A 13,742-nucleotide genomic window follows, 5' to 3' on the forward strand; every position below is an offset into this window, starting at 1 on the left:
TCTCAAATATGTATCGTACATTATATATTCTAAAGAAATATAGGAAACACAGTACTTACACACTATTTCATTCCCAGTAAATACTCACTATTTCACTCGTGTTTTCACTAGTTACACTTTACCCATCAAAGAGAGAATTAAAAGCCAAAGCTTTCATTTGCAATGTATGAAACCAAACATGAGATATATAGCATCAGATCGTGTAGACAGAAAGTATTAAAAGTAAAATACCAGGCATCCAAGCTTTACCTAAGCATTAGCTTTTATTTACACCATGCAAATCCATAGGAGAATTTGTAATGCTACCAACCGAACCAAGGGTTTGAGAACTCAACTGTGGGCTAGTTGGACAAGGCTCTTGGTTACCAGCACTAATGGCATGAATTGCCCCAGAACTGAGCTGTTGCGGACTCAATGAAGTTCTTTGACTGAATTGTTGTGGACTCAACTGTTGCTGCAATTGTTGGTTCAACTGTGGACTCAACTGTTGCTGCGATTGTTGGTTCAACTGTGTTATCCCCATAGTTGATGGTGAGCCAACCTGAGATGGAGAAACAACAGCCTGCAGAGGCGATGTTGTTTCTTGCGGTGGCTGTTGTGGTGGTTGATGTAACAGTTGTTGCTGCTGGTGCATTTGGTGCTGTAGCTGTTGCTGAAGTTGTTGTTGCTGTAATTGTTGATGTTGTAATTGTTGTTGTTGCATCTGTTGCTGCTGTTGTTGGCTCATGTATGGATTCATCACAGTCATTAACTTAGGTGGCCCCATTGCTGTCCGCTGCATGGGATTCATGTTAGTCCGGTTTAGATTCTGGCACAACATTGATGAAAGACCAGTAGACCCAGGGAGCCCTGGGAGCATCTGTCTAGCTCCGGAAATTCCAGCTGGCCCTAACATTCTTTGACTCCTGATTTTTGATGCCACTAATGCTGCTTGTGGAGTTATTTTTCCAGATCGAAATTGTTGGCTGATAACGTTGCTGATGTTTGCAGCTTGGTTAAGATTCATAGAATTTGAAGCCACATTTCCCATATTAGATATTGGGGCCATTGGTGCTGACATTCCCGCTCCTAATCCCCTTGCACCTCCCATACTCATTGCATTGCTCAAGCCTCCAAGCCCAACCATGTTATTTCCCATGTTTCCCATACCCACGGCAGTTCCAAGTCCCATCATCATTTTCCTCTGCATTTGTGTCTGTTGTTGTGGCTGCAACATTTGAAGTTGCAGAGCTGATGTTTTGTTGTTGACCATCTGATTACCTGTGCAAAATCATGAAACCAGCATGGATATTCAGTTAAATCCATTCACGATTCTGTGATTTAAGATAGGATAAATAGTTCATATTCCCAATTAGCTAATTTAAATTTCAAACTAGTATAATGTTAAATCGCATTCTTTTGTGCTTATCCATTCATTGAATGTTGCCTATATATCTATACCACTGTACAGAATATATTATCAATGAAAAATACCATTATTTATATTACCTAGTGGCATGTTTGAATTCAAATTTGACACTGAATTTGGCCCAAGCATCATTGATGATCTCTGAAGCTGTTGTTGCTGCTGCATAAAGAGATGATGGTTTGCAGGTTGCTGTTGTTGCTGAGACTGAACTGATTGCTGTGAGTCAAGCTGCTGTGGCCTCACAGGCATTGAAATTCCAGAAACAAGTCCTTGAGACATATGTGCAGCCTGAGGGTTTCCAGGAGGAAGCATCCTGGTGCTTGCTAGAAGATTCTGTGATGAATTTAAAGCTGGCTTTGCAACTTCACTGGGTATTGCCTGACCAGAAACTGCTTCGGTATACTGCTGCATCTCAGCTCCTGAATTATTATTTGGTAGAACTCCAACACTACTAGGTTGACCACTTGACGAAAAACTCATACGTGAGGGTTTTATATGTATAAGATCTTCCACCAGACATCCCTCACGTATCATCTGCATATGACAAGAAGAGCTAACTTAGATACCATGAATTTTCTTAAGTTTCATTCTAAACATCAAGGCCGTTTCAAGAACATACCAGGGAGCTATATTGTGTTGCAAGCAAGTCGGCGGAGTGCTGTTACACGGATTAATAAAATTCATATGTCAAAACAACAATAATAGTTATGGATGGCAGAAGGTCAATGGTCAACACTTGTAATGGTTATCATTGTTGACAAAATACATGTCCAATCAACAACCATTGATCATCATCTATAATAACCGATATTGTTCATCAACAATTAATAACTACTAAAATTTACAACAATAACCTTAATTAATTATGCAATAAAATATTACAATCTTAAATCATCATCTTAATAACTAATATTGTTCATAGACTATAGCAACAACCATCAAAATTTACATCAATAAAATATGACCACCTTGAATTTTCACCAACTACAATTAAATCAAATTCAAATGAATTAATTGGGGTGAAATTATTTTTAAACAAAATTTACATCCAGTGCATTTAATCAAAGTACTGTCAACCTTAAATCTAGTGTTTGATCAAGTAGACTGAGCTTAAATATATTTATTTTCCATATTGTTAATCAAAACTATATGCTCAGATCTCATTTAATATAAAATACATTGCATCTAAAACAAGCATTTGAAATTCATGTTTCATTACAACAAATCCTTGGTTTTGAGAAGATACATGACTTTAATATAATTCTTTGTTTCATAAATGTGAAAAAATTTTACTTTTCAGCTTCTAGACAGATGCAAATATGAAATTTATGAAAGAAAAAAAACCTTACCGTATTGGGTAATATAGGAAGATATTCCTCCACGGCCAAAATATCACCATCTTCTTTGTCTCCACAATACATTGCTACTGTGCCATCATTCACCTTCTCCAACATCACCATTCTAGTCCGTAACTGACGAACAATAGATACAACATTTCCTGTGAAAGCAAAAAATGAAGCTTAGTCAGATAGAAGAATCAATAAGATATTGGAGAAGACCAAAAATCCAGCAAGAAATTGAACAAGCCTTGTAGTATTCGTTCTGGGATTACAAAATTTAGGACTCTGGACTTGGAGATATTCATACTGCCACCAAGCAATGACTTTGATAATGGCCTCAACTCATCTTTAAAATCCTCGTTATTCGAAACACTGCGGAGACAAACCAACAGATTTTGGGTTGAATATGTGTTTGGCTTTCTCATCTGACAATCATCAACTTTATTCTTTTTTGAATTAAGTTGATACCTGAAAAGAAAACCAAAGAAAATATGAAATAATGAGCTAAATGAAATTACTTACAAAGAAAACTATCAAACTCATGAAATTTAAAAAATAAGCTATTCTTGATACTTTTAATTATATGCATCATGCAATTCAAACGTTTCCATTTCCATCCATTAAACCTTTGATGTTATGCAAAATCAGAAAAACAAGACACAGAAAGTAAACTATTATAATATGATACATCTTTGAGATTAGTAGAAGCAGTATTATACCTCTTGACCACACTTTCTATTTTCAAAAACTTATCAAGGATGGATTGATCACTCAAAGGGGGTGTTCCAACTGAAGGACTATTTGCATTAAGTGGAACACTAATATTACTAACACTAGCTGGAGAGCCCACTCCACTAATTCCTGGGGTCTTAGGGAGAGAATTTGATCTTCTTTTATTTGTGGTTGAAACCTGAGGTTGACGCTGCATTGATTCATTTGCACTAGATACAACCGGAACCGAAGATACAGCTGGCTTTTCCTTGTGTGATGCAAGTGAAGCAGATGTTGCAACAACTCCAAAGTGTGGTCCAACTGAACTGCTTGAAAATTCTCCTGACTTTGAAGACAGTGGAGATTGTGGCAAAGCCCCAGAAGACAACCGTGGACTTTGAGCTGTTTTCCTTTTTTGAAATTGATCCTCTTTTCTTGAATCTTTTTCAACATGTTGAACCATAGTGTTCCATGGCTGAGTGAAACCAGTCCTCATACATGCATGTTGTGATAATCTTTGTTGAAGCCGTGATTGTTGCATTTCCAAATGACTAGCATCTGAACCCACCATTACTGGTTGCTCTAATAATGTCTTCTTCCAACTTCCATCAGTTCCATGCAGATTGTCCATAGATGTCCCAATATGCTGATGTTGAATTCCATCAGAGCCCAAAAGGTTAAGCCTAGCTCTATTATTATAACCGGATAACGGGGATAATTGTCCATCTTGACTCTCCCTTTTCCCCTGGAAAGAAGCAGTAGAGTTCATATTTTCAGCATATGAGATCATCTCCTGTCCAACAACCGAAGCTCCAGATGGATTGACAATAGAATTTGGCCCATGATCTTGCATACCTGATATCCCAACCCCAATTTGATACCTAGATTGTTGGGTTACCAGCGGTACTAATGGTATAGATGCATCAGGTGCAAAATTTTTAGGCTTCAAAGGTAACAGCTGATTTGAAACCAGGGTTTTAGTCATATTCTCACTGGCATGTGGCATCATAATGTCAGAAATCATCGCAGACTCTTCCAACCTGCTATGGGAGCTTTCTGGAAGTCTGTTAGCTTCTTGCATCTGCCTATATCTCTTTTTTCGTAGACTTCTGAGAGATAATTCAAGCTGCAACACGAATATTTCAGCATTTAGAAACATATAGCAAATTCCTTTATCAATAACTATAAAGAGACATTCAATTCAATACCTTTTCATTAACTGATTTAGTAGAAAGCCTATCCAATTTGAGAGTAGGATCTAGACAGAGCTGTGGGTTCATAGCATTCACTATCTCAGACTCCACATCCTGTAGCCAAAAAAGTTGACATTGCCTCATAACCTCATGAGATGATAGAAATTTTATGTCATGGACAAGAGTGAAAACAATTCTTACCATAAGATCAGCATATGACCAAGAATCAGCCGAGACCAAAGAGACATCCTTCACTACATTCTCCAAAGTCACCCGAAGCTGTACTTTCTTAGCAATAGGGAAGCCAGGCATAGGTGGAGAAGTAGAAGTAGATCCTTGCTCAGATTCACAGTTTCTATAATCTCGCACCTATAGTCCCCAAATAATAAATAGGAGTACTATGATATGCACATTTTTGTCACTTCTAAATTAATTAGATGTTGAGAAACACAAATGCTTAGGAAAGTAAAAACTGAATGATATCACACATGTAGCAAGACTAGTTTATTTAGACCAAAAAACCTTCATTGAGAGATACTCAGTTTAATAAAAAATTTAAGAGAAACATAAAAAATTAAAAAGATCAGATTCTTCTGTAAAAATGCATAAACATTTATATGTAAACAAAAAAATGCCAACACATTTAAATCAGCCTATCCATACAATGTAGGTCACTACCGGTAACATAATGTAACCATGCAGCTTACCTCACACATGAGTCTTCCACCAACATATTCGCCAGTAATAGTATCCGGAAAATCTAAAGGCAATTGGCCAGACTCCACAGCCTGAAATTACATTTAAATAAAGGAAAAAAAGTTGTGAAAATGTAAGAAAATGTAGAGCATCAATATATTAACAAAATGATTTTTAATGTATATAACATAAATCTAAGTTCCAAGATGAGCACGTCAATAAATGTTGCTATAAAAGAATATCATATAGAATATCACCATGCTACATAAATGCAACAATATTCTTTGAAGAAATTCATTAGAGTAATAATCAAGAAAAATCACCTAAAATATTAAATTAAAGAAAATAATAAGATACTTACCACTAAAAAAATGTCAGAAGCTTTATCATAGGGAAGTAACTTCTTTGAAGCTTCTTGAACTTGTTGCATAGCTTCTTTCTGACAATCCAAAATTAGAAGAGCTTAAGACCAATACATTAGAAACGGTAATTTTCAATTTAATCACTTTAAAATTAATGTTGCTTTCAACAAACCTCCAAGGGTTTTTCAATAAAGAATCCATCTGTATACAGGTTCAGTATAACAGAAGCTTCTTGATCTGTCAAAACAGAAAAAAGCCTCAAGATCCAACTATAAGAGGTAGCCAAGTTAACTAGCAACGAATCTTACCTGTAGATTTAACGAACCCTTCACTGCAGTGAGATACTCCAACATCCTCTCCCTAAATCACAAAAAATCATAGATGAGTAAATAAGCTATGTGCTAGTATATTTTGAATTTGAATCAAATAGGAACTTGCACTATATGATAACAATAAAAGGTGCATATTTTTAAGCAATATAATTTATTTTTTTTCAAAAGAAGAGAGAAAAAACTTAATATTCCATCTCCCGTATCTGTTTTTATAGATTCCAAAAATGGAACATTTTGCTAAACTAAAAATTCCTAGTATTTGATTTAGTTAAACCATCTGCATGTTTTTGGTTCCTTGAATACCAAAAAGTTTCACTCCTCACGTGTCCTGAGTTCTCTTATCAATCAACCCGAGCATAATGAAAAGGTCCACAATGAAATGAAGACGATAAAAGTTATAATCAGCAGTCTGATAACACACTAAATTTCTGTATACTATCTGTAGAAGTCTCTCCACAGAGCATGAAAAATTAATTTTAATGCAAAATAGTTTTGAAAAACCATACTTAATTTATGATTCAACTTACATAGCTAATAATTTGGAGTAACACCACGGACCAAAAACAAAAACGACAACGTAAAAATAAGAATAACAGTTTAATGACTTCAATCACAAGGAAAGCTTTGGATCTTAAGTATCACCATTAAAAATGAGGGGGAAAAAACAATAGAAAACTCAAAATCAACCAAATTTAACCTCTTCAGGTTAAGGGGACTTGCTACTGCTCAGAATCATTACCAAAACCCAATGTTTCAAGAATCCATGTATTGGATTAAGTTGCAGTTATACTAATAATCTGCAATGTTTATGTGACAAACGAAAGAAAAGTAAAGCTACCTAATTTCAGTTAAATCCAAACTATATAGTAAAATATTTCTTTCTTCCCCTTTCATACAATTTAATTTCAAAGAGACTTCTTCAATTTCAATGAAGTTACCTCTGACTTCCGAATTCGCGAGCTTGGCCTTGAATTCTCTGAACCATCATCTAAGCAAGCCTCCGAAACTTCATCTACACAAGTCCCTGAATTAACAGAAGGTTCCGGACGATACCTTTTACCTTTTCTTGTAAGCTTAAACGAAAAACCCATTATTTTTCCACGGATCTAAAATTATATGTCCCGGACCATGAGAATGAGAGGGGAAATCTCAGAAAATTTTAATTTTTGATGCGGTAACTAAATACCCACATGAGGTACATGGATAAATTTGTGTTTTTCGCTTCTTTAATAGCAAGAATTAGAGGGTATGACCGTACTGATAGCGACAAAAGTAAAGGAGAATAACAGAAACTCAACTAAAAACATAAATGAAAAAAAACTAATTAATGTGCAGTGTTCCCGGAGCCCAATTGAGACAAGCCAGAATTGAGGTTGTGGGCATGTTTGGATGGAGAGAAATCGTTGGAAACATAAGAAAAGTAGTCAAGCAAGCTCAAACCCTATGAGAAAAAGAAGTCAATAGTTTAACAAGACTTCAAGTGAATCTAATGGAAAAGTAAGAGTGAGAGAGAGAGAGAGAGACAAGAGGATGGTTCTGAAACTGTTCCAAGAAACTGTTTCTGCAGGATCTCGTCCGTGAGAGGTCTTCAAGGCTTCACTACGTCGATGTGTTCTCTGGCTCTTAATTTTAGTTTAGATTTCTTTTGTTTTTATTTATTTATTTGAAATTATTATTTGGTTATAATTATGTCTAATTATTATAATAATACTGGACTGATGATTGATTAATGCATTATTAATATAGTTTATGATTATGGAAATATGACTAAGAATAATCTAATTAAGTTTTATTCATAAATAAGGTAAAAAATTGATTATTTGTGTTAAAAAAATGGCTAAAAGTTTGTAATCTAAGAATCTAATTAAGACTAATAGTGGTCTAATTTAGTGTGGATTAAAAAAATTTTCGAACCAAATTTACAAAAAAAAAAGTTTTGAAAAATTTTACATTGAACTGTTTTAAATTTTAAATCAAATTGAAAAAAATATAATTTGTTTTGATATAGATTACATTCCAATCTTTCTAAAAATCATTTACACCTTAAATATATTATATTTAATTAATAGTAATTGAACCATAATTTTTTAAAACATGAAATAAATATGTAAAATAAATATGATATATATATAATTTGAGTTTACAGTTTGATTCGATTTAAATACCAAACTATAGTATATTTTTCTAAAATATACCTACTGATATCAAACTGTTTTATAAATTAAACTATAATTTTCAAGAAGTTTGATCTAATTTTACGATTTGAATCGAATTACGAACACTCTTAAAGACTAGATTCTATTCGAATTGTTTGAGCTTAGATCAAACAAGTTGTTCAAGATAAGGATTAGGTTTGTTTTCATAAATAGGTCAAGTTCAAATTGATTTGAATATTCAAGTGAACTGATTTGAAAATTCAAGTTTGAACTAGCTTGAATCAAATGTAAAATTAAATTATTTTCAAACTGGGTTTGAGTTTTATCTCATTAGTTTATCAAGTTTAGTTAACTTTTTTAGATTTAAGTAGATCTTAAATTGACTTTTATTTAGACTTGTTCCAGATTGAATCTAACCTTAAATGAAAAAAAATCTAAATATCCGAAAGAGCTAGAATTTTACATTAATATATATGTGTGTGTGTGTGTGTGTGTGTGTGTATGTTAGTTATGAATAAGACTCTTACAAAGAAATTAGAAATAAAGTGATTTGGTTGTGAATAAACGAAGAGTGAATATAATGCTTTCGATTAAGATAGTCTTCTTATACTGACCCTTTAATTCATCTTTTGACAGATTAGTTTATATAAGCAAGATGAGCCCAGAAAAGAAAGATGACTTTATGTAAAGACGAGTAAATATTGAAATATGTTATGATGCGTGGTGGATTATCCCACCATGAAGAGATGTTTTGCCTTGCCTACCCTTCTTATTTAATGAGAGCACTAAATTTAGACTTTCCTTTATTTGTATTTAATAAAGTTTAGCAAGCATTTATAGTCTTGGAGAGTGGAAAACAGTGGAGAAATACTATAAATGTCTTAATGAGTAAGTATGAGAATAGAAAAAAAAATTATACGAGAATTATACGGAATATGATATGATAAATAGTAAAGGGTACATTTGTAAGAAAATGTTCATAAAATTTATATATAAAAAAAATATAAAATGTATGTATACAGGTTTAATACGATACATCATCAATAATATATTTTTAAAAATACAGTAATATCAATAATAATTTTAACATTTTTCATGGATCTTCTGATGAAAATCAATATAACAAATCAAATTTAAAGTATTTAATTAATTATTAAATATAATATAATATAATATATAATCAAAATTCAAATTATTATCTCAAAACTCTCAAAAAAAACTCTGTTGAGACTCAAACATAACATACATATCCACACTATTAAAATCAATACAAAATTAACATAAATAAATTCCAAATTTATGTCAAACATGCTTATATAATAGATAAAATAGTCTGAAGAGCACAATGCTATACATTTTAAAAGGTTTATCATCAAAGCACACAGATAAAAACTCTTAACTAAACACGTAAATAACCAAGAATAATAATGAGATTAGTAAAAATTCATGCACAAGTTGTTAGTGCATCCAAAAAGCATTTAATTGAATATACTTAAACAAAATCTAATTTAATATTAGAAGTATTTTCTCATATTAGAAATAGAACAAAAAAAAATAATTAATAAAAAGTTCACAACTTTCACAAGACATAAAAGAGTTGATCAATTTTGAGGAATAAATACGACCACACAGTAAAATTAGGGGTGGCTCTTATTCACTATGTGTAAAGATAATATTATGCTACAATTAAAATCCTCCACATATAGAGCCTTTAAAATGAAATAAGGAAAGATATCAACAAAAGAAATACTAAATAATAGGAAATAATACTAATTCCTTTTTTAAAAAAAATTATATAGCCAAAGGGAAATTGTGAGCAATATGTATATGTTTAGCAAAGTTGGCATATCAGTTTGATTATTAATTGTAGGACCTTCGTATAGCGGAGGGACAATGGGAAATTAGAGATTAAGAAGAAGGTTTAGATGTTTGAGTGTTTCTGTGGAACATGAATATTCATGCTGGGGAGAAATTAGGAATTAAGAAGAAACAAATTAAGGTTTTTTTTAAAATGATTGTGACATTATCATAAATAATTGAAAATGAAAGAGACAATTTTATACTCTAAGTTTAGCCAAAAATTCAAAAATACGATCAAATAATTCACGTTTAGTACATGAAAGGTGTAAAATACGCATTTAATATATTTTGGGTTTAAAAATTCTCTTCAATGTGTTTAATACATGAATTAAACAAGAACACGAATTAAATAAGAATAATATACGTTTTTACTAACTAGGATAAATACTACCACCCCTTCATTTGTTTCTAAAGCCTTTAGGCTTATGTTTCCTTAACATAAATACATTTAAATTTCTCTCTCTTTCCAATTCACTCAATCATATTTATAATACGTTATCAGCATAATTCACTCAGGTATATCTTAATATTAGTCATTTTTTAATTATATTATTGTCATATTTGTATAATATAAATATGAATATCCTAATTATGATATTGTCGTGTTTGTCAAATATAAACTATGTATGTTTTAATTATTGTTATTATTTTATTTAATTATTTTATTTATTATTTATGTTAATACGAATTATAATTGTATCTTATTTGCAACTTACAGTTTATAAAATCATGAATTTGAACTCGAAGTTTTAAATATCATTGGTAACCCAAATTTTACAAAATCATGAATATGGACCTGAAATTATAAATAACATTGGAGTATTTATTTATACTACAGTAAGTATATCTGATTTATAACCTGGAATTTACAAAATTGTGAAAATATATATATGGGTCTGATTCCCAAATTTTATCAAAGTATTTATTATAACTATATCTTATTTATAACCTAAAGTTTGCATAAATTATAAAAAATATGAAATAGAAGCCTGAAATATTATTAGAATTAAAATTTTATATATTATAATATTATGAATATTAATTACAAAACCCAAAATTTGTAAATATGAAATAATATCTGAGCCTAAAATTTCAAAAATTAATCTCAATATTTTCTTTACAAAACCAACTGTTTTGTAAATATGAGATAATATCTGAATCTAAAGTTTCAAAAATTAATTTCAATACTTCCTTTACAAAATTAGTTATTTTGTAAATATGAAATAATATATGAATATGAAGTTTCAAAGATTAATCCTAATATATGCTTTACAAAACCAAAAATTTTGTGAATATGAGATAATATTTGAACTTAAAGTTTCTAAAATTGGATGGACAATATTTAATGAGTTTTTTACACTATTCTCCACATAAAATTTATGAGCCTTGAAAAAGTGATTAAATAAAATATCTCAAAATGATAAATTCAAGGGTACTATTTTACCAACATCATATCTAGGGCTAGATTCGAGCCGAGCCGAGCTCGGCTTGCAGCCAGCTCGGGCTCGGCTCGGTTTATATAGGGGCGGCTCGAGTTCGGCTCGAGCTCAACTCGGCTCAGCTCGAGTTCGGCTCATTTTTGGCTCGGCTCGGCTCGGTTTGACTCGTTTTTCATTATCAAAACGACATTATTTTTAATATTTATTTATCAAAACAACGTCGTTTTGTATAAAAAAATTTTAAAAAAAATCTACCAAGCCAACCCGAGCCAGCTTGAGCTTGATCGAGCTGAGCAGAGCCCGACTCATTTCAGGCTCGAGCCGAGCCGAGGGCTCGAGTCCAGCCCTAATTATATCCCTAAAGGATTGCAAGCCGAATATATGGATATAATGATAGATCTCTGATTAAGATAATATGGAAGATAAATTTGAATATCAAAGTCAATAATACTCTCAATGACTCTGTAATTTAGTACAACTCTACAATATTCAGAATATTTCCCTGATTAAGATAATGTGGAAAAGAATATATTTTCCATGTTCCATTTTTTTTTATAATAGACTTCTGTAGTAGTAATATCGAGGAAATAATCTTGAATTAATGTTATATTTTCTCGTTAATAAAAAACCATCAAACTCGTCCCACAAGCACTGTTTTATTCTCTGAAATAAACGCAATTAGTAGCAACAGTTATCATGAGTGTGAGTAAGGTCATGAATGAAATAATTTTCAATTCAAAGATAGTTATAATAGAAAATTTCAATTAAACCACCAGAGGTTAACTAACACTAAAGCGGAATAATGCAAAGTAAACTACAAAACGATAAATGTGTTCATAAATTTCATTGGTTACATATCTACAATACACATAAACATTAGGTGGATCTTTATTAAACATCCATATAATATAATCAAATTTGTTGATGATTTAGATTTTGTTGATCTAATGAATTTTAATATTTCAAGACTTCTTTCAATAATAAAATATGGGTTACTTGACTAGCATGTGAATGCCTAAGATTTTTAAAATTAGAATTCATTTTATATAATTATTTTAAAGTCATAAATATTATTTTGTGTTTTATTATCATATTATCTTTCCTTTCACCATTTTGTATATGTTATGAGTAACGTAATTTTTAAATAAAAGGATATGGACTTCAAAATTGAAACATTAACTTCAAAAGCTGATGATGAAGACATGTGCTTAGTAGATAATGCAATAACACACACAATTCTTAAAAAAAAGAATTTTTTTTTAACTTTAAAACTGATTGAAGTTAAAGTAAACACTATATTAAATCAATAAATCTGATTGAAGGCTCTGAAAGAATCATAATTTTGTCAAAAAAATGGATCAAATTAAATATCAATGATGCATTATATTTAAAGAGATCTAGAAGAAATTTATTTAGTTTTAAGGATATAAGAAATAATGGTTATCACATTGAAACCGTGAGTGAAAATGGTGTAAATTTTATCTATATAGCTCATAATGCCTCCGGAAGAAGACTTATACTAGAAAAATTTTCTTTTTTATCATTTGAATTGTATTATATAATCATAAAGACAATTAAAACCTACACAAAATCAAACTAGAAGTTCTCTTATCAAAAAGTATTTATGTTTTAGCATGACCGTTTAGGTCACCTAGGATCTACGATGATACATTGGATTATTGAAAATTTACATAGACATACACCAAAAAAATCATACGATTTTATTATCCGGTGAAAAATTTTATATTGCCTATTCACAAGGTAAATTAGTAATCAGAGTATTTCTCTCCAAAGTTAAAGTTAAATCCTTATCATTCCTACAAAGGATTTAAGAGGACATATATAGACTTATTCATCCACCAAGTGGATCATTTTGTTATTTTATGGTCTTAATTGATACATCTGCAAAATAGTCTCATATCTGTTTATTGTCAACTCAAAATATTATCTTTGCTAAATTATTAACTTAAATTATTAAATTAAGGGCTCATTTCTTAAATCAATAAAGTCAATACGGTTAAACAGTGCTGATGAATTTACATTCAAAATATTTGATGATTATTACATGTCTATGAGGATTAATGTTGAGCATCAAGTCTCATATGTCCACACTCATAATGAATTAGTTAAGTCTCTTATCAAATGACTGTAAGTAGTTGCACGTATTTTATTATTACGAACTTAACACAACTTCTATGTGAGGATATGTTATATTACATGTTGTAACGTTATTCACTTGTGACCT

General features: G+C 31.2%; 1 protein-coding gene across 1 annotated transcript; it reads right to left on the reverse strand.

The window, feature by feature from the left end:
• Nucleotides 1-7,639, reverse strand: LOC123221429 (protein PHYTOCHROME-DEPENDENT LATE-FLOWERING-like). The gene is made up of 13 exons (XM_044644286.1): nucleotides 6,981-7,639; nucleotides 6,019-6,070; nucleotides 5,883-5,947; nucleotides 5,710-5,787; nucleotides 5,360-5,440; nucleotides 4,854-5,021; nucleotides 4,668-4,766; nucleotides 3,468-4,585; nucleotides 2,996-3,216; nucleotides 2,758-2,906; nucleotides 2,028-2,066; nucleotides 1,489-1,942; nucleotides 1-1,260 (listed from the first exon to the last, which is right to left on the reverse strand). Exons 1-13 carry the CDS (start codon nucleotides 7,131-7,133, stop codon nucleotides 257-259), a joined length of 3,681 nt encoding a protein of 1,226 aa, XP_044500221.1. The 5' UTR covers nucleotides 7,134-7,639; the 3' UTR covers nucleotides 1-256.
• Between the last annotated feature and the right edge of the window lie 6,103 nt (nucleotides 7,640-13,742).

This window comes from Mangifera indica, chromosome 1 (genome assembly GCF_011075055.1).
Source record: "Mangifera indica cultivar Alphonso chromosome 1, CATAS_Mindica_2.1, whole genome shotgun sequence".
NCBI lineage: Eukaryota > Viridiplantae > Streptophyta > Magnoliopsida > Sapindales > Anacardiaceae > Mangifera > Mangifera indica.

Bases quoted from the DNA above. Each gene is read 5' to 3' on its own strand.
- LOC123221429 (XM_044644286.1), bottom strand. From the start codon at position 7,133: ATGGGTTTTTCGTTTAAGCTTACAAGAAAAGGTAAAAGGTATCGTCCG. The intron at 5,788-5,882 runs GTTTGTTGAAAG...TTGGATTGTCAG, and splicing joins TTATTGAAAAACCCTTGGAG to AAAGAAGCTATGCAACAAGT. The intron at 2,907-2,995 runs GCTTGTTCAATT...TTGCTTTCACAG, and splicing joins CCCAGAACGAATACTACAAG to GAAATGTTGTATCTATTGTT.